This window comes from Dendropsophus ebraccatus, chromosome 2, assembly GCF_027789765.1.
Source record: "Dendropsophus ebraccatus isolate aDenEbr1 chromosome 2, aDenEbr1.pat, whole genome shotgun sequence".
In the NCBI taxonomy this organism is placed as follows: Eukaryota; Metazoa; Chordata; class Amphibia; order Anura; family Hylidae; genus Dendropsophus; species Dendropsophus ebraccatus.
In genome coordinates, this window is record NC_091455.1 from 90,154,099 (window position 1) to 90,174,764 (window position 20,666).

At 39.3% G+C, this 20,666-nt stretch overlaps 1 protein-coding gene across 1 annotated transcript; it reads right to left on the minus strand.

The window, feature by feature from the left end:
• Positions 1–13,301: 13,301 nt before the first annotated feature.
• ID4 (inhibitor of DNA binding 4) lies at positions 13,302–17,330 on the minus strand. Its single transcript, XM_069957939.1, has 3 exons — positions 16,718–17,330; positions 15,872–15,931; positions 13,302–15,289 (listed from the first exon to the last, which is right to left on the minus strand). The coding sequence occupies exons 1-2, from the start codon at positions 17,066–17,068 to the stop codon at positions 15,884–15,886; spliced, it is 399 nt and encodes a 132-aa protein (XP_069814040.1). The 5' UTR covers positions 17,069–17,330; the 3' UTR covers positions 13,302–15,289; positions 15,872–15,883.
• Positions 17,331–20,666: the final 3,336 nt, after the last annotated feature.

Below are 20,666 nucleotides of genomic sequence, written 5' to 3' on the forward strand. Positions count from 1 at the left end.
GTTAAATTTTGGTGATATTTTTCCACATTTTCAATTTTACTATTTATATTATAAAATAATCTTGCAGTTTTCATTCTCACCACTAAAACTAAAGCTGAGACTTCCTATGCTGCTTGTAATGATAAGATTAGGCTGCTGTAAAGTGATCTGTACAGTATTGCAGCAACATGTGACACCAGTGGATAGAAGAGACAATAGCAGAAACCTGTGAAATGACCTCTGTAAAGGTCACAGAGCATGCTCAGTAATGTTTCACATTAATCTCAAGGGGACAGACTCTTTCTATTGTCGTCTATGTCCATGACTCTAACCAGGAAAAGAAAGTCTAGGTGATACATGCCCTTTAAGGCGGCATTGTTCTCTAATAATTCAATTTGGCTACAGGATTTATGTTGTATGTACATTTTATGCACGGTTGGCTTATCAATGTGATCTTCTATGTAACCTTTCTAGATGGGTTGATGTAGGATTCTAGTGACTTTGGAGGACTGTTATATTGCAGTAGAAAGGACTTCCTATAAGCTGTTATTCTCCAACTAGAAATGTATGGACTTGCAATGCCTTTCTGTTAGTAACCACCCAACCATCTTCTATATGTTGCAATATACATAAGAATTCACTTTTTATGTTATAAAGCAGTAGTATTTATATTTATTTTTCTGGTTGGGAAGGATCTTATGTTTTCCGTAGTACTGACCACAGGATCATTGTTCTGGTGCCCACAGCAATTAAAAAGTCACTGTTTTTTAAAAAACTTCTATCTTTTTGACAATAAATATGAAAAAAAAAAACAAGCTGTCTAGTATCAACTGTGTTTCTCTAAAAACAAGACAGGGTCGTTCTCTGAAAGAAGGGCTAGAGCTTATTATTGGAGAAACACAGCCTCTATACTGTAGCCCCACTCTATACAGTAGTTACAGGACTGTATGTCCCACTGTTGTTAGCCTTCTATACTGTAAGTTTTTCTATAGTCCCCATATGTCAATATGGACATATCTCAATGTCCCATACTGTGAATCTTCTTACTACTCCTGCCTCCCCTGCAGCTTGTGTTGAACGGGTGGGGGCAGAGCATTAACAGGTCTGGCACTGGTCAAATATGAGTCTCTAATTGTATAAAACCCTAATTTTAAAATACAAATATATTAATAAACAATTAACATAAATTAAACAGTGCAGGGATCTTTTCTATCTTTTAAATATAGGAATATTATTAACAATTAATGGGGGGGGGGGTAGCTTTGAAAGCAATAGGGACAGACCTTGTACATTTTTTATAAGCTCCTGTAGTGATCTTAAGTAACTGTACATACCAAGACACGCATACTTTAAAAAAAAGCCAAAAAACAAACAAACAAAAATTGGGGCTGCACACAAGGGCCTATACTACATTGGGGTTGCATACAGGGGCCTGTACTACATTGGGGCTGCACAGGGGTGCCTATATTACATTGGGCAGCACAGAGGGGCCTAAACAACATTGGGGCTGCACACAAGAGCCTATTCTACATTGGGGCTGCACATAGGGACCTGTCCTACATTGGGGCTGCACAGGGGTGCCTATATTACATTGGGGCATCACACAGGGGCCTATACAACATTGCAGCAGCACACAAGGGCCTATGTTACATTGGGGCTGCACCGAGGCATATACTACATTGAGGCTGCAAAAAGGGGTCTATACTACATTGGGGCTGCACAAATAGGGGCCTATATTACATTGGAGTATTACACAGGGACCTATATGACATTGGTGCTACACAGAGAAGCATATAGTAGATTGGGGCTGCACATAGGGGCCTGTACAGGTGCCTATACTACATTGGGGCAGCACATAGGGGCCTATACTACATTGTAGCTGCAGAGAGGCCTATACTACATTGGGGATGCACACAGAGGCCTATACTACATTGAAGCTGCACACAGAGGCCTATACTACGTAGGGGCTGCACACAGGAGCCTATACTACATTGGGGCAGCACAGAGGAGCCTTTAATACTTTGAGACTGCACAGTGGCCTATACTATTATGGGGCTGCACATAGGAGTCTATACTACCTAGGGGCTACACAAATATATATACAATATACATACAATATTGGGGATGCACAGGGGCCTATACCAAACTGGGGCTGCAGAGGGGCCTATCCTACGTATGGGCTGCATAGAGGGGCCTATACTAATTAGGGGCTGCACAGAGGGGTCTATAATATGTAGAGGCTGCACAGAGGTGTCTATACTATGTAGGGGGTACACAGAGGGGCCTATACTGTGCAAGGGCTGTACAGAGGGACCTTTACAAAATATACTTCATTGCTGAAAGTAAATTCCACCCAGGGTGCCATCTACCGTTGTAGTGATGACTAGATGAATCTAAGGCTGTTGTGTTCTAAAAGTTATGATAGCTACGGTACACTGCCTTTATCTTTCTTAATCCTAGCAATGCCCCGGCCTGCACATAATAAGGATGCAAAAATGCATCAGTATTTGCTTTGAAATTAACATTTTGAAGATGTACCTTATTCACTAAGCATCAAGTCCACAGCTGAATAAGTTCAATGAATTCCCTCATAATCACTGTGGAAATATGTATGTTTTCCTAGTGGTCAAGTAACAGTACGCATCATGGCCCAGTTTACAGTAAGAAACAGAGAAAAACATCACAAAGAAAGGACAACAAATTCTTGTTTGCAGGCCTAGAATTCAAGGAGGTATAAAGGATTTAGAAACTGTAACATGTCGTAGGTTTGAAAAGCATCAGTTAGGATTTCCTAGTACATGAGATTTTTTTTAAAGATTATAAATTCCCATTGTAATTGATGGAATGATAAGTGCTAGATAGCTGTCTATCAATACAAATTTCTATAAGACAGTGGCACAGCTTGGGGGAAGGCTGTTGAGGCTAACTACCTACTTTGGGTATCTACCTAATTAGGTTTAACACTTACCTATTGGGGGCATCTACTTAATGAGAGATTACCCACCCACTGCCTCTACTTAATGGGGGGGGGGGGGATTTTTTACCTTAAGGGGCACTATGACATCAGGTAAAAAAATAAATATACTGCAAAAGCATATAGAATTGCTTACCTGTCTGCAATGCTTCGGAACCTACCAAAAATCTGTTTGTGGGGAGGGGGGGGGGGCTTAGTTCTGTGGTTCTGTAGTTTTGTGGTTATACTTACTGGTTGAGCAGTTGCTGAGTACTACAAATTCCAGGATGCCTTGCTTTCCCTCAGTTGTTTATCACAATCCTCCTACCCTGCCTACTCCATCCAGCACTCCTGCCAGTTCCCTGCCCAAAGCTGTTGCAGAACATCTCATTTTGCTACAGACTATTGTACATGAGTGCATTATGAGGTTGAAGCTCCTGCTGCTTTATTCAGCACAACAAGGCAGCATGCTGTAATCACACCTCACTCTCGCTAAGGTTTTTGTTTACACATGGTGTTTTTGTTGCATTTTTACTGTGACTTCCCCACAGTATTGCAGCCAGTTATACATTTGTGGTAAAATAGCTACATTTACTGTAAAAAGAAAATCCATGTCAATTAGTTCCCTTTGATGTAAACCTGACCAAAAATAAAAAAAAAATATGGAAAAAATGGTATTCTTTAGAAAAATGCAGTGTGTAAAATCAGGGGGGCTTCTAGTATATGTGTAAACAAAAAAGTAAAAAAAGTATTGTTATTAGTAAAAAGCCCCCTCCCCTAATAAAAGTTTGAATCACCCCCCTTTTCCCAGGTTTTAAATAAAAATAAATAAATAAACAAACATGTTTGCTATCACCTTGTGCGTAATCGCCCGAACTATTAATTAATCACATTCCTGATCTCGCAAGTAAACGGCGTCAGCGCAAAAAAATCCCAAAGTGCAAAATTGTGCATTTTTGGTCGCATCAAATCCAGAAAAAATGTAATAAAAAGTGATCAAAAAGTCGCATATGCGCAATCAAGGTACCGATAGAAAGAACACATCATGGCGCAAAAAATGACACCTGACACAGCCCCATAGACCAAAGGATAAAAGCGTTATAAGGCTATGTTCACACTGCGTATGAGTTCGGCCGCATTTCATACGCCGACGTACATGTGCGGCTGATACTACGAGCGTGGGAAAAATCGACATGAGGCCGGATGCGTACGAACCGCGAACATACGCCCGTAGTACAGTTATGCTTCCCTAGCTTGTTTCGAAGCAGTCTGAAACAGGTCATTTACTTTGAAATCTTCGCCCAGCCCCGCAAACCCCACAGAACCTTTTGGATCGAAAAATCAAGTTCAATTTGGCTGAAATAAGTACTTCGTATGGGACCGCATGGAAATCCATGGCCGTGAGTTTCAACATTTCTGTCCTCAAACAATGGTCTTGTTAATTTTTCACGGCGCCGTATACAATCCGGCCGTAAGCTCATACGTAGTGTGCATTGTGCGGGCGTATATCGTATACTTTCAAGCGAACGCATCAACCTCAAAACTACGTGCGCATATTCGCGGTTCGCACTACGGCTGGAAACATACGCAGTGTGAACATAGCCTAAGCATGGGAAGAGAGTGATTTTAAGGGACATATATTTGTTAACAATGGTTTGAATTTTTTACAGGCCATCAGATACAATAAAAGTTAAACATGTTATATATATCGTTTTAATCATAATGACTTGAGGAACATGCACAACAGTTTTACCCCAGGGCGAAAGGCGTAAATACACCATCCCCCCAAATAAAAGAAATGCGTTTTTTTTTTTCAATTTCACCACACTTTAAATTTTTAACTGGTTTCGCAGTGTACTTTATGCAAAAATTCAGCTTGTCATTGCAAAGTACAATCAGTGACGCAAAAAATAAGGGTTTCTAGGTGAAAAAATGCAAGTGTTATGGCCTTTTAAACACAAGGAGGAAAAACCGAAAACGCAAAAACGAAAATTGTCCCCGTCCTTAAAGGGTTAAGAGTGACCTGGGTCCCTTTAAGAGCGACATGGCTCCCGTTCCCTTTAAGAGCGACTTTGGTCCCTTTAGGAGTGACATGGGTCCCTTTAAGAGCGCCTCTGCTACTTATAATGGTAAAGATTAGAGATGAGCGAACCGGGTTTATGTTTGAGTCGATCCGAACCCGAACGATCGCCATTTGATTAGCAGGGGCTGCTGAAGTTGGATAAAGCTCTAAGGTTGTCTGGAAAACATGAATACAGCCAATGACTATATCCATGTTTTCCACATAGCTTTAGGGCTTTATCCAACTTCAGCAGCCACTGCTAATCAAATGCCAATAGTTCGGGTTCGGCTCGACTCGAGCATGCTCGAGGTTCGCTCATCTCTAGTAAAGATCATTGCTTTGTTACCATGACAATCTTACTTATGTCAGTGAGACAAAATCGTTAAGGACCTTCCATATATTACATCTTCTATTGGCCAATAGTGGACATGTGACTGTGGATGTTGTGAGAAATTGCCTGACAAGACCTTAGAGTTCCTATTGGCTGCTATATTTCAGCTATTTGCATATGTGCTGTGATTGGCTGTTAGCGGTTAGAGTGTGGCCATTATTTCCAATGGGCCATTATTTTCTATGGGAAATTAGAGGTCTTTAACCCCTTAAGGTCAAAGCCAATTTTCGTTTTTGCGCTTTTGCTTTTTCCATTTTATGTTTAAAAGTCCATAGCGCTTGCATTTTTTCACCGAGAGACTTATATGAGCACTTATTTTTTGCGAAACCAATTGTACTTTGCAATGACCGGCATTATTTTTCCATAAAATATGCTGCGAAACCGGAAAAAAATAATTTGCGCTGTCAAATTGAAAACAAAAACGAATTTGTTTTGATTTCGGGGAGTTTTGCATTTACGCCGTTCACCCTATGGTAAAACTAACTTGTTATGCATGTTCCTCAAGTCGTTACGATTACAACGATATATAACATGTATAACTTTTATTGTATCTGATGGCTTTTAAAAAAAATCAAAACATTGTTAACAAATACACGTTCCTTAAAACCGCTCCATTCCCAGGCTTATAGCGCTTTTATCCTTTGGTCTATGGGGCTGTGTCAGGTGTAATTTTTTGCGCCATGATGCGTTCTCTCTACCGGTACCTTGATTGCACATATACGACTTTTTGATCACTTTTTATTACATTTTTTCTGGATTTGATGCGACCAAAAATGCGCAATTTTGCACTTTGGCATTTTTTTGCGCTGACGCCGTTTACCGTGCAAGATCAGGAATGTGATTAATTAATAGTTCGGGCGATTACGTGTGCGGCGATACTAAATATGTTTATTTATTTGTTTATTTATTCATTTATATTTATAAAATGGGAAAAGGGGGGTGATTTGGACTTTTATTAGGGGAGGGGATTTTTTATTAATAAAAACACTTTTTTACTTTTTTTTTTACATGGACTAGAAGCCCCCCTGGGGGGCTTGTATATACATAGCACTGATCTCTCATAGAGATCAATGCTGTGTATATACACAGCAAAGATCGATTAGATTGGTCATAGATTGCTATGGCTTGCTGCAGGCCATAGCAATCTATTGCCGAGCCGGGATCAGCGTCATTCCGACGCTGAGGCCCGGCACGGGCAGAAGAACGGATCTCCCCCCCCGCGATGCGATCGCGGGGGGGGGAGATCCGACCCACTAGACACCAGGGATAGTGTGCATAAAGCACTTCAATGCAGCTGTCAGGTTTGACAGCTGCATTGAAGTGCTTAATTAGGGACCCACGCCGGCTAACAGAGGCACTGCCCGGCTGCACGTGTCAGCCGGGATCAGCGCCGTTCAGAGCGGGGTCCCGGCGGGACCCCGCTCTGAACACCCCCCGCGGCACCATGACGTATCAGATACGTCATGGGTCGCTAAGGGGTTAGACATAACTTTCTTAAAAACGACAAATCGGATCGAAACAAAAAATAGATAGCACACCTCACACCGCCGAGGGCTTCGAAACACAGTTTGAACGGAGTTTGTGCGCAAAGTGGTTCGGGCTGTATGACGCGCAGAAAAATGGCTTGAAGAAGAAGAAACAGAAACGGAAGAAGAAGAATACGGATTACAATATAGTGCTTTTCAAGCACTATAATTAGGTATGTTTTTTTTAAATACATTAAAAGAAGTGATCAGTTTGGTACATTGGGTTACTGTGAAAAGCATCACCACTTGTCAATCACTAACATAGCAAGCACCAGTGCAAATATACATTCCAAAGTGGGCAACTCATTAAAGGATCATGCTTCAAAAAATTCCCATGTAGCATAGGTCTAAAGGTGAATTTGCTGAATAGTGCATTAACATAGTGGAGACTGTCTATAAATGGATTTACAATCAATCTTTACTATGGCTCTGCAGGAAGACTCTATTGGTCTACTTATGCAGTGTAAAGGCAATTTCCCTTATACAAAAAGAAATGGTAAGTTGCGTTTTTTTTGTAAAGCATAATATTGCAGTACAGTAAAGCAGGAAAAATGGAAGTGATGGAGTATAGTGGATATATATCTTTATATAGAAAACATTTGTCTATCCTACTATGCCGTATTGATTCAGGGAAAGGCAAAACAAACATCTTTGAGGTACTATTTAGGGATGAGCGAATCGAACCGTAACGATCCAGATTCGTTAAGAACTTTGCAAATAGTTCGGTTTGTCACCGAACCGAACTTTGAGAAAGTTCGTAACAAATCTAGGTAAAATAACAATAACAAATAAAATCACAGAATAGACCAGGATACAAGGGATTATTACTCCTATAATCCCTTTTATCCTGGTTTTCTGTGAATATCAAGATGTATGACGTCACCCCTGTTAGGGTGAGACCTTAAGTTAGTCTCCTCAGATATACCTGGGTGCTGCCTAATCAAAAATGTAATGTGACAGCTGTCTGTGGGTATCAACTAAGACACATAAAAGCAACTTCAGTGTTCAAGCTGATCTACTTTATTACATCAAAATCTGAGTTTATATCTTTACAATTGAGCTTAAAAAAATAATAGGAGAACCCCGTTTAGCCACAACAAAACAAGTTAAAAAAAAAAACTGTAAAAAAAAGTCCCATCACTGTCCCAGAAAAAAAAAGTCCCTTCAGCTGTCCCATCACTGCACAGTTGGGTAGAAAAATGTTGGCGACTCATTGGGATTCTTGGTGTCCAAGACCGTGCACCCGAGTGCTGATGTCTGGTCCTTTAATTATGGGCAAGGGCAGTACATGTCTGTTACTGCCTATTGGGTCAACATCCTCCCAGAAGACCATCAGAAAGTTGGCCCATTCTTGCCACTGTCACCTCCCCGGTGCTTTAGGGGGCCAGTTCTGCACAAGTTCTGCCTCCACCACCTTGCAACCATCCACCGCTTTGACTGCAGTCCAACCTGCCCCGGTGTCTTACCAACGATGTCAGGCCCGCCGCTCTCAGACTGTCCTCCATATGGTGAGCCTAGGTGAACGGAGGCACGGTGGGCAGGAGCTCCTCCGGACCATTAGGGAGGAGATATATGAATGGCTGACACCATGTCGACTAACGTTGGGAAGTGTTGTAGAGGACAATGGGAGGAACATGTGATAAACCTCATAGTGCACAGGTTTCTACGAACATTTCCTGCCAATTTTTGATCCATTTTGAGGATGCCACTCTGTTTGTGAGCAGGCATGACTATGGGATCAATGACATCATCCCACTCGTCTGTTTTCTGGAAAGTGCGCTGAACAACATCATCAACGAGGATCCCAGGCCACCACTCCAGGGCTGAACATCCTCCTTCTCCGTCAATTGTCTGTTCTCAACCATACTGGCCTGGGTGCAATCAGGTACTGCCTCCTCCTCCTCAAATAGTCTGTTCTCAACCATACTGGGCCTGGGTGCAATCAAGTGGTGCTGCCTCCTCCAATAGTCTCTTCTCAATCATACTGGCCCGGGTGCAATCAAGTGCTGCTGCCTCCTCCTCCTCCATCAATTGTCTGTTCTCAACCATACTGAGTCCAATACAGTACTATTACTGCTGCTGGTTCCACTGTCAAATGTCTGTTTTCCACCCTACTGGGTCCAAGGAACTTTGTGTCCTATGTCCCGTGTAATCACTTACACCTTGGCTAATTTTTTTTCACTATTTTTGCATTTTGATTTTCTTCACTTTTTTCATTGTAATAGCAACTGCAACTAAACAAAACTATACCCTATCAGACTCTCACTATTGTGGCTGCAATTATTCAGACATTAAAGCAAGGTTCGTTTTAGGTTTTTTTTTTTTTTTGTTTTTACGCCGTTCGCCCTGAGGTAAAACTGTCTTGTTATATATGTTACTCAAGCCATTAAGATTACAACGATTATTTGATGGCTTTTAAAAAATGCAAACCATTGCTAACAAATATATGTTCCTTAAATTCGCTCCATTCCCATGCTTATAGCACTTTTATCCTTTGGTCTATGGAGCTGTGTGAGGTGTCATTTTTTTGCGCTATGATGTGTTCTTTCTATCGGTACCTTGATTGCGCATATGCGACTTTTTGATAGCTTTTTATTACAATTTTTCTGGATTCGATGCGACCAAAAATGAGCAATTTAGCATTTTTTGTGATTTTTTTTTTTACGCTTACACCAATTACCGTGCGAGATCAGGAATATGATAAATTAATATTTTGGGCGATTATGCATGAAACATGTTTACTTATTTATTTATTTTTATTTATTCATGGGAAAAGGGGGGCGATTCAAACTTTTATTAGGGGAGGGTTTTTTTTTATTAGTAATAATGTTTTTGTTTTTTTTTACACTTATACTAGAAGTCCCAAAATGCTTCTCATGTTTTTGCTATGCTGTGTTCACTGATAAGTGTGTTCACTGATTGTTGACTGATAGCTGCCACATGTTCCTTGCCTGTGATAGTACCTGATTCATCCTAGAGTTACTTGACCTAGCTTTTTATCTGTATTTGATTCCTGTTTACCTGACTTCTGCTATTGACCCTTTGACTACCCCTTTGGACACAATTTTGTACTGCACTGCCCGTTTGGTATTTGACTTTGACTTCTGACTTTACCTTATTGTGTTTTGTCTGTCTTGAATTGTTCTGTGTTTCACTCAGCAAGCCTAGGAACTGCCGCCAAGTTGTCCGTTTGCTATTTTAGAGCATCCAAGGCAAGTAGGTAGGGACAGCGCAGTGGGTGGCAGCTTTAGGACTCTCCTGTCCTTGTGTCTCCCTGTCCCTATGTAACACCAGGTATCCAACATCCAATATTTGCCTCTGGCTCCTGGTGTACAGTATATGCTGAAAGTATCCATAGGCCTCCATAGACCTGGAGTGTACCAATAGAGCCCTTTTGGTATATGCCATAATGGCATGCATTGACATACCTTTATTGCTGTGGTAAAGTAGCAAACAAGTAGTAATAAAGATGCCAACAAAAAATAAAACTAAAGCTCTTCCCACATACAATTTTTTTGTACATATTTTCATCTCATCTAATATAGTCACTGTAGGATCCGTGAAGTCACATATTTTTGTGAATACCTTCATTTAGCACACCTGCCCACTTCTCCTGATATACTGCTGTTTATATTGTTGACAGCTTGTTGTCTAGGTCACAGACCACCATTCTGCTCTAAAAGCAGTTGTCTGGCGGGCGTGTATATATATATATATATATATATATATACATACATACATATATATATATACATACAGTGTATATATATATATATATATATATATACAGTGTAGAGAGAGAGAGAGAGAGAGAGAGAGAGAATACATATTCATGTAGTGTTAACACTTTGGGGGAGAGTTATGAAAGGGTGCTAATATACACCTGATGTAGACTGCCCACAGCAATCAATCACAGCTCAGCTTTTAGCTCGGTTAAAATATAAGCTGAGCTGTGATTGGTTGCTGTGAGCAGTTTACACCAGGTGTATTTACACCCTTTCATAAATCTCCTCTTTATCTCTATACATCTACATTATAGTTAGATATACACCAGCCAGACCACTGTTTTTAGAGCAGAGTGGTGGTCTGTGACCTAAACAACAAGCTGTCAACTGTCAGTGGAAGGAAAAAGAGGCATATTATGAGAAGGAGGCAAGTTTGCTAAATAAATGTAACCAGTAAATCTAACCAGAATGCGTGCTATTGGCCAATAGAAAGTCCTTTCCATAGTCACTGTTTTCCCTCTCCTCATTTTAGATTACACACTATTCAGATAATTCCTAACTATGTATAATAATGCATTTATTATGTCTTTTCTATCTTCTTTTACTTTGGTATTACTATTATTAGACTTTAGTCATTAGTTTGAATGTTTCTAAATTATCTTATAAGGGGAGATATTTGTCCACCATACTGTGAATAAATAGTTATACCTTTTCATTTTTAATATACTGTTAACATGAACTCTGGGATACTGTTTGCCTTCACGCAAGTCATGCTGTGATAGATTCCAGTGACTTTAATTTCTAAGACCTTAAGAAAAGTTGCTTGATCAGCTTAAATGTTGGCAAAACGTTAATTTATTAAAATAAGATTTGGCAAGTCTGCTACTAATGCTAGCATTAATTTCATTGTCTACTAAATCCATTTAGCTGAGCAAAATGAAGGTCACGTAACCCATATCCTAGAGTAAGAGATGTGCTCTAGTTATTACTATTTGCACTCTTATATTCTACAGCTTAGACAAAGTAAGGTCGATGTGTTACGGTTGCAGATAGAAAGCCATAAAGTATTACATTAAATAGGAGTCTACATACAGAGTAGATATTGTGGTATATAAACTGTGAGGTAAATGATGTTTATTACTTCGATTACCAATAATATCTTCCTGTTTTACTCAAATTAAAATAATTTAGTTTAGATGATTAACTATATAATGAAAATATATTATAACAATATTGTGTTGTTACTTATATGGTAAAAAAAACCCTACAAATTATTCCAATTAGTTTAAAATAGACCCCAATATAGAACAATAAATGTCTCAGGTTCATATATAGAGTCACGTGTTTTAATAATTTTCTTAACATTTTAGAATATTTCTATGATGGATACATCTATGAAATTTTAAAAGTAAGGCCTTGTCACCTGATCTACAATACAAAGCTATAATGAAATTTCACTAGTCACTGATACTTGGTAGAACATAATTCTTGTGGACCTTCATGTAGGTCTGTAACGTTTTGGAATGCATACAGGTACACACTAATATTCATGTCATAGAGCTTTTGGGTAATTTTTATATATGGAAATATATTGTTCCTGTCACAGAAATTCCTGCAACAAGTCTGCAGCATTTGAATGTATCCTTCCTGACTATTACTGCAAAGAATATCTGAAGGATGACAAGGTTGACCAGCTTGAAAAATTGTGCTTTGGGTCAGGCTGACGATCACTGACATACTTGGTTTAGGTCATTATATACTGCACTTTAAAATGTAACAAACCTTACCCATGTGATGTTCTTTGTATATGTATGACGGATCTTTCCCTCAATACCATTCATTATTGAGATATTAATAGTACAAATGTTCTCTCCTTACTTTATCTTAACATGCATTTATTAAGTTCTGTTAGTGATCACTGGATAACCCTCCAGGCAGGTCTTGACCTTCTTTTTTGTATGTCATTTTGTGTAGTTGTGAGCATTTTCTCTAATACCAATGTGAACAGAAAACACATTGTACAATTAACTTTAGCGGATCGGATCGGAGTTTTTTTTATTTTTCACTTTGCAGGGGTCGTCAGTAAGGTCAAAGCTATTCACTGTAGAAAACACAACTATTTTGGAATCTGCAGAGAACAAATAATATGGAACACTAAAGAATGGTTCTGCTATGACAAGCCTCGTTTTTGTGTATTAAGTATATCAAACAACAGTTCATCGTAAACCCATATTAGGGTTTATGAATCATACAGATTCAGTATGATCTTGGTACTGGAATCCTATATACAGTATTTATCTCTGTATGTTACATATACCGTTACTTTCACTGTATTATATACTTTGAAAAAAGCTATTGTTTTTATTCAATAGAAAATGGCTTCTGTTTGCAGTACTATGAATTGATAAAGAATTCTAATCACTATCCTCTGTCAATGGCACAAACGCAGACGCACTTATCATTCCAACATGTATATAGAGGCCAGCTCTGGCATAATGAGAACCTCAGGATGTAGCTTATAATATAGTAGTAATAAATACGTGTCTCATGCAGTCATAGCTTGCATCTTTTGACCCCCACATCACTACTCCAGTACTCATTCACAGTCACATGCATAAATTTCCCTTGTCAGTTATGTCAATAGAAGTCAGGAAATGTGCATGCAAAATGTGAAAGGCATTCCTTTATTTAAGAGTTAAGTTTGAGGACATCAGTGGAAAACAATCATGTTAGGAATCAGAAGTTTGGTTAACAGATTATTTGTCTACATTTCCTTTAAGTGTCCAAAACAAAGCAAAACATGACATAACATTAAAATACTCTCACTGTCAGTAAGATTAATACACAGGTAGGAAAGACAAGGCTGAGACATGTAAAAAATGTTTTAATACTCATGTGTAAAAATACATATGAGATTACAGTAGAAACAGCAGAAAAACCAAGCACATTACTGGTATTGAAGGTTTCTGCTTGTCTCCCTCCATCAGCTGAAATCAATATAGATACTGTACAGTTATATAGAATACAGTAAGGTTTCCTTTGGTTGCAAGCAATGAACTGTCTGCTCACCTAGCACAGGGTCCACTGAGAAAATAGACACAAAGGAAGGGAAAGAAATGCTTTTTGCCTTTTATAAAACCCCAGTTAGAAATAGAATAGCACCAACATGTACGTGAAATACGGCCTTGAAATTAGGATTTAACCCCCTACTATGGATTAAAACCAGAGACTGCTTCTGTGGAAATAGAGCAGAAACAGTGGGACTAAATGACCATAATTGGCCATATTCATAAGCTAATTGAATACATGCAAACCAAGGAATGAACAAGGAAGTAGAATCTGCCTTAGAGACTAATGGGATTATGTATAGCAAGGAGTCAGGTTTTATTCAATTTACACCGTGCGTACCAATATGAATGCCAAATTCCACGCATTGGAACGTGTACATATATAGTCATTTTAATCTAATGTGACTTCTCCTCTGACAAAACATTACTGTTTATGGTCTCTGTTTTCTTTGCAGGGACCCATTGCTAAGCATAGCCAGTTATGGCCAAGCTTATCACAAATATGATGCAATAGTATATTTGACAAGTATATAATGGGTGCATGTTGGACATAATCCATTAGAAGTCAAGGGGCTTAGCAAGCGATACAGCTCCAGTGTTTACACATTTTAGTACCCATTGGAGTTCATTTTGTAACACTGGCAATATATTAATGCAAAAGAAGACAAATAAAATCACTTTTAACAACCTATTTTCAGTGAATAGCAAATTTCTGAAAGACATAAAAATGTGATCATTCATCTTTTTTGCCTTCCCACCCTTCAAAAGCATTGACTATAATTGAGTGCAAAGGTGATTAGATAATTTCCTATACACTCCATGTAAGGCCAAATAAAAGCTTTGGAACAGCTTCACATGAATAAATAAAACTTTAGGATGTAGTTTAGTATTGCATTCTGGACTGAACTAAGGAATACATTCCATGCAATCATGCAAGTCAATTATCGTCTGATTGAAGTTAGTGGGAAGTTACAAATTCATCTTCTCATGTCTCTTCAGTTAATCATTTTTTATTCTTGTGACAGATAAAAATCAAATCCCTCGGGACGAAACAAAAAAAGACACATTCATATTTACACAAAATATTTAATTAAAAATACTTCATAATTACAGTAGTCTATTAAAGCATATACTTTGTATCACTTACACTTATAGAACATCTCTATATATACAGTATGAAATGTCACTCATGTTTTTCTTCTATACAATATGTAACATTCCTGCAGGGAGAAGAAAATTCCCCGGAGAGATAAAATCATCTATTTTAAACAATAGATGTAAAAGACAAAATATCTACAATACTCTTGTATATTAGTAAAGCTTCATATTCAGTTCTTCATTTGAATGTATTCTCTCTAAGCAGTACCCCCTATGCCATCAGGTCAGGGACTTCCACAGTGCATGTCTGATGATACAAGGTGGACACATGGTGAAGGATTAGATTTTCCGTGTAGTGTGGAAAAGTGAAGTGAAGGATGTTTTTTCCCATCTTTTGTCTGGTGTTTTTCATTCCCCTCCCTTATTCTCTAATTTGTCTCTCTCTTTCTCTGTGCTCCTCCTGGCTCTGGATTTGCCTGCTGCACACCTGTGGAAGAGGAATGAATAGAGGGGGTGTGTGAACCATTCTGCTCCAGACTTACTGGCGCCACCAACAAAACACAAGACATGCTTGATCAACAACCCAAAACAAACCAGGTCAAACTACAAGCACAGCTCCCAAGCTAGTCCAAGCATAGGAACGCAGCTGCAATGGACTGCTCAGTCCCTGCTCTTATACAGTGCTTTGAGCTATCATCTGTGACCCTCATCGCTGTAAACTCCCTGTTCTCACTCTGGTTACATTCATAGAAAAAATAACAGAGCTATATGAACTCTGCATTTACCATAAACCTTCTCTTAGTTTAAATCTTGCATACAATTTGTCCTAACTTGGTCATAGATGTAACCATTACCAATAAAAGTTATGTCTATGGCATTGATAAAAAGAGCTAATTTTTTTTTCCCCCTCTTATATACAGTCTATAGGTACAATTGAGAAAAGCTAAATAAAAAGTGAAAAATGTTCTCCTTAATTCGATAAACTAGCAGGGCTCACCACATGGTTTCTATAACGTATAGTTATGATATAAATGGCCTCTATATAGGCGGTATATAGTACAATTCTTACCTTAAAGGCACACTAGCGACACAGTATACTGTCCCCTTCCTTGTTCACCACTGACGCAGCCTGGGGAAGAGAAATAAAATACATATTATATATAATAAATGCTAATAAAATGAATCATGGCGAAGCAAATAAAAAGGAGTGAAAACCACAAAAGGATCAGCAATGATGTTGCAGTCCTTGGTCTCTAGCAATGGGCACTGTCTGCAGAGGCTGTGACAGGTCACACTTCAGAGATCAGAATAAGACACACAAAAGACTGATCACCTCCAGGCTGCTGCTCCTAATCACAATCTGACATACACTCAACTTGCAGGCAATTGGCATGTAGCAAAGGGCTTCACAGCTATCAGCACAGAGGAGAGGGTGAGGGGCAAAGCTGCCTATTCTCTTCAGCTGGGAAAGGGCCATTGCAGGCTGTGCGCCGGTGAATTTATGGCATTTGATAATGATGAACATGATTGCAACACATTCTCAGTGCATAAACAAGAGGAAGAGACAGCTGCTTTCCACTCATCAGGAACACAACTACTAAGAGGAAATGACAAGAATAAGCCATAACAGTGAACATCACCTGCCATCTGGACAGCAGTCACTACATCTCTGAATGCTATGATCCCTGTGTGGGACTGATATGAAACAGTGGAGCCCTGTCAGGTGGCTCTGTCCTTCCTCAGATGCCAGGGCTGCTATCACACTCTGCCGAGATACCGCCGAGTCCAGCGGGCACCAATAACAGAGAGATGATACGACACACACACACACACACACACATCAGCTTGTGCCATCAGCTAACATGTGGCACTCTTACCCAACACAAGTGCAGTGTATAAAGGGGGTGCCTCTTACCGGGTCTTTATTAAGGTCTGTCAGAGGGGTCCTGGCAGGTGTCTGCTGTCTAAGCAGTGCAGGGTGTGTGTCCAGTGCCAACTGCAGGTCCAGTATGTAGTCTATAACATGCTGCAGGATCTCCACTTTGCTGACTTTCTTGTTCGGGGGGATGGTGGGAACCAACCTTTTGAGGCGGCTGTAACAGTCATTCATGTCATATTGCAGACACAAGGACTCCTCTTCTTCCATCTTGTAGCGAGCTACACCAAGGCTGTGTTCAGAGAGGCAGTGCAGTGCCAGCTCCCCACACACGCCCCCCGCCACTGGGGCTCTCCGGCTGTGGGGACGTATGGGGCTCACAGCTTTCATTGCAGGCAGAGACCAGGTATTATGTACTAAGACAGTGAGGAGCGGCAAATACACAGCATGCAAATGTTATATCCAATGCAAGGAGTGGAGTCCACCTATACACAGAATGACTGGGTGGTAGCCTCGGGTCCTTAATGGGGAAGAGCTGGTACCAGGCTGAAGATAAGAGGCACTGGTTCTGGATGACAGAAGGATGTACACAGGAGAAGATAGCAGTGTCTCCAGTCAGCCAGTCACTCAGGGCTCCCTGCTCTGCAGCCTCTGTGCTCACATATTTATGGCAGGGATCTGGTGGGGAGGGTGAGAGCAGGCAGGGAGGGCGGGAGCAGGGATGGTGGGAGGAGAGCCATCCAGCGTGAGCACACTCAGCAGCCTCTCACTAATCACAAGTTCTTCTCTATACAAAAACCATACACACTTAGCAGAAAGGATGGAGCAGAAAATACATGGATATATTCACCGGTCATATCATCTTAAGGCTGCCTCTGTGTGGCAAGCTGGTCTAGGTAAAGATGAGAAAACAAGGACAATCTTTAGCTATTGGCACCAATGCCAAGATACCTGTCTAAAAGGTTTTATACCACCAGACCCCTGGAAGCTGGAAACACTATTCTTTTAACATGAATATGATCTATAAAAATATAGCTATATATACAACGATTATTCTCATCTCTGCTTCAAGGGATGATTCAATAGAAACATTTTTACCAAGAATTTTGTGTAATGACAGGATTAGGTGTCACCGACATTTATAATGATGAAGTAGAGTACTGTTGTTGTCAACTGCTCATTTATCAAAAAGTCTTTATCTGAAAAAGTGCAAAATGATAGTGTAGAAGGAAAAAGTAGCGACACAATGTTCTGTATTACCACCCACAATGTCGCATATAATAGTCTGTGGAGATTAGGATATTATATAAAAGTAAACTATTTAACTAGCTGTGTGATATCCTAGATAAGAGTATGTTCCTTATAGTGCGGAGACTGTTACAAAAGCCCAGTATAGATTTCCTCCTATGCAGAATTGAAGGATGATAACATACATTTAGTGTGTGTGTATATATATGTGTGAGTACATTGTAAAAACTATATCAGAATTTGTACAACTATTATTATTAATATTACTTATAGTAATTTCATTATGTTCTGTTTTGCAATATGATCTTCATCTTTGTTTCTACCTTGTTTTTACCTTGTAACAAAAATCTGCATTCATTATTTTCCAAATGCAAAGAAGCAATGACAAGATAAAAGCAGTCAAGATGAATGTTGGTGGTTTATCTTTTGAACCATGTCATTAAAGCGTGCCAAAGGGAACATGGAATGATAGATGCTCCTGTTGTCAAGCACATATCACTAAGAGAGGCTTAAAATGCAGTGTTTGGTGTGCAGGTGAAACGTAATTACATAGTAATGAGACATCACTTTCCAAGGAGCAGGGCCGCCTGTTTAGTGCCATTTGTGGTGACACACATGTCCATGTCAGCCTTTATTTGCAAAAAGGGTTTTTGTCGACAAGGAAGCACCTGCCTCTTAAATGCATTGTGCCCTTCTGTGGTCTATATTTTATGCTTCAACGTCTTTGATAAATGTAGTTAAAACACACATTTCCATACATAATAAATGAATATATATATATATATATATATATATATATATATATATATATATATGTATGTATATATATCCTTTACATATAATATGTGTGTGCATAGTGTTATTATGTAGTGTTATATGTTATGTTGAAGTATATAAAATGTTATATTCATAGTGTATTTATTCCACGTAACACATACACACGCAGTGTATCTTTTGCATTTCATGTGAAAATATGATCCGTCATTCCCTCTGACACTACCTATAAAACTTTATTTTGAACAACAAAACTAGGAAAAAGATTTTTAATGTAAAGACTAAAAAAAAAGAAGATCTCAAAGCAGGTGTCCATGTTATTTTTCATTGTGCACACTGGGGGGAAGGGGGGATTTATCAAGCAGCAGGAATGTGTTTTGCTGCCCACAGCAACCAATCACAGCTCAGCTTTCAAATACTAATGAGCTCTGGTAAAATGAAAGTTGAGCTGTGATTGGTTGCTATTGGCAACAAAGAAATTTCCTACCTATAAGGCTACTTCATAAATTTCCCTCTAAATATATAGCTAAGTATACTAGGCGTGAATCATGATGTGCACAAGAAACCTCCTCTGCGGGCACCACCAATACAATCTAGCTGAGTGCTAGCCACTAAACTCCAAAAAACATGATGCAAAAACACAGGAATGAGTGAATCATGATGTGGACAGCCACTAAATTTTGAGGTGGTATCAGACTTGTTTTTTCCAGCACATCCTGCAAACTAAACTGATAGCTGGCGAATTCTGAAGCCAGGTCTAAATTCTTTTAGGGGGATTTATCAAACCTTGCATAAAGGAAAAATGGAGCAGTTGTTTATAGCAACCAGATTGCTTATCTCATTTCTGAAAATGAGCACAAATTATCCTGCTAAAAGAAGCCATGGCCATTAGGGAATATCATTTCCATAAAGCAATGTACTCGGTTTGCAACAATGTTTTGTTGGTACTGTAGGTGGTATCTGACCAAGTAACATCCACATAGATGCCAGTAGTAGCCAAGAAGTCCCTGCCATCAGGCTGCCACTGACAGCTTGTCCTATGCATATAGTACATCATGCCACCATCTGTTCCAAGGAAAGTGGCTCACATTCACACTGCCACCCATGTAAAGTTAAAGAAAGCATAAACCATTAGATTAGGCCTTTTCTTTTTTTGCTCTACGGTCCACATCTTTGCCCATTGTAGGTGTTAGTTAAAGGTCAGTATGGGCACAGCTATGCAGCCCCATCCAAATTATACTGCAATGTATTCTGGTGTATATGAATCATAGCCAAGCATTGTCTTTTTCTGCTAATTTTCCTAGTAGTTTTTCTGTGGGATTGGACCAAACTGACTAGCCTTAATTCCCAAAGAGCAGCAATAAACTATGGGCACCCAAAACCCTGTTGTCAGTTCGCTGTTTGTCATGGAGCAATTTTGATGTACTAACCATTGCATTCCAGGAACAGCACATAATTTCTGCTGTTGTGGAGATTCTCTATCCCTGAAGCATTAAAAGGTGGAAAAGTCCCTATGATTCTTATACCACACTTGCCCATCGTGCCCATACAAAATATCACAGGTTACAATCTTTGTCTGAAATTAGAAGTAAGAATCTGCTGTTTACTAGAAACAGCACCACTCCTGCACATGGCAGTGTCTGGTATTACAATTCGAAAGCTCTTACAGGCCCCATTTGCTTGAACTACAATACCTAACACAACCTACTGAAAACTTAGACGACCCCAGTACAGTTGATATTTTCCTATGAACCTATGGGTATATCTCTGGCTAAAAAAAACGGTTTGCAGTTCTAAATTTAGGTAAATTAATTTGAAACACACACATTTCTTCTTATAAGTGACATAAAGCTATTCACATATATGGTTGCCAATATGGTTGCCTATCAAATAATCAAAAGCAATTATAAATCAGAAAACAGTATAATGAGGTATAGAAAAAGAAAGATTTAAGATGAGGACTCCA

Excerpts from the sequence above, each read along its gene's own strand:
- ID4 (XM_069957939.1), bottom strand. The coding sequence starts at position 17,068 with ATGAAAGCTGTGAGCCCCATACGTCCCCACAGCCGGAGAGCCCCAGTG. Across the intron at positions 15,932-16,717 it reads CAGACCTTAATAAAGACCCG|GCTGCGTCAGTGGTGAACAA; the intron begins GTAAGAGGCACC and ends TCTCTTCCCCAG.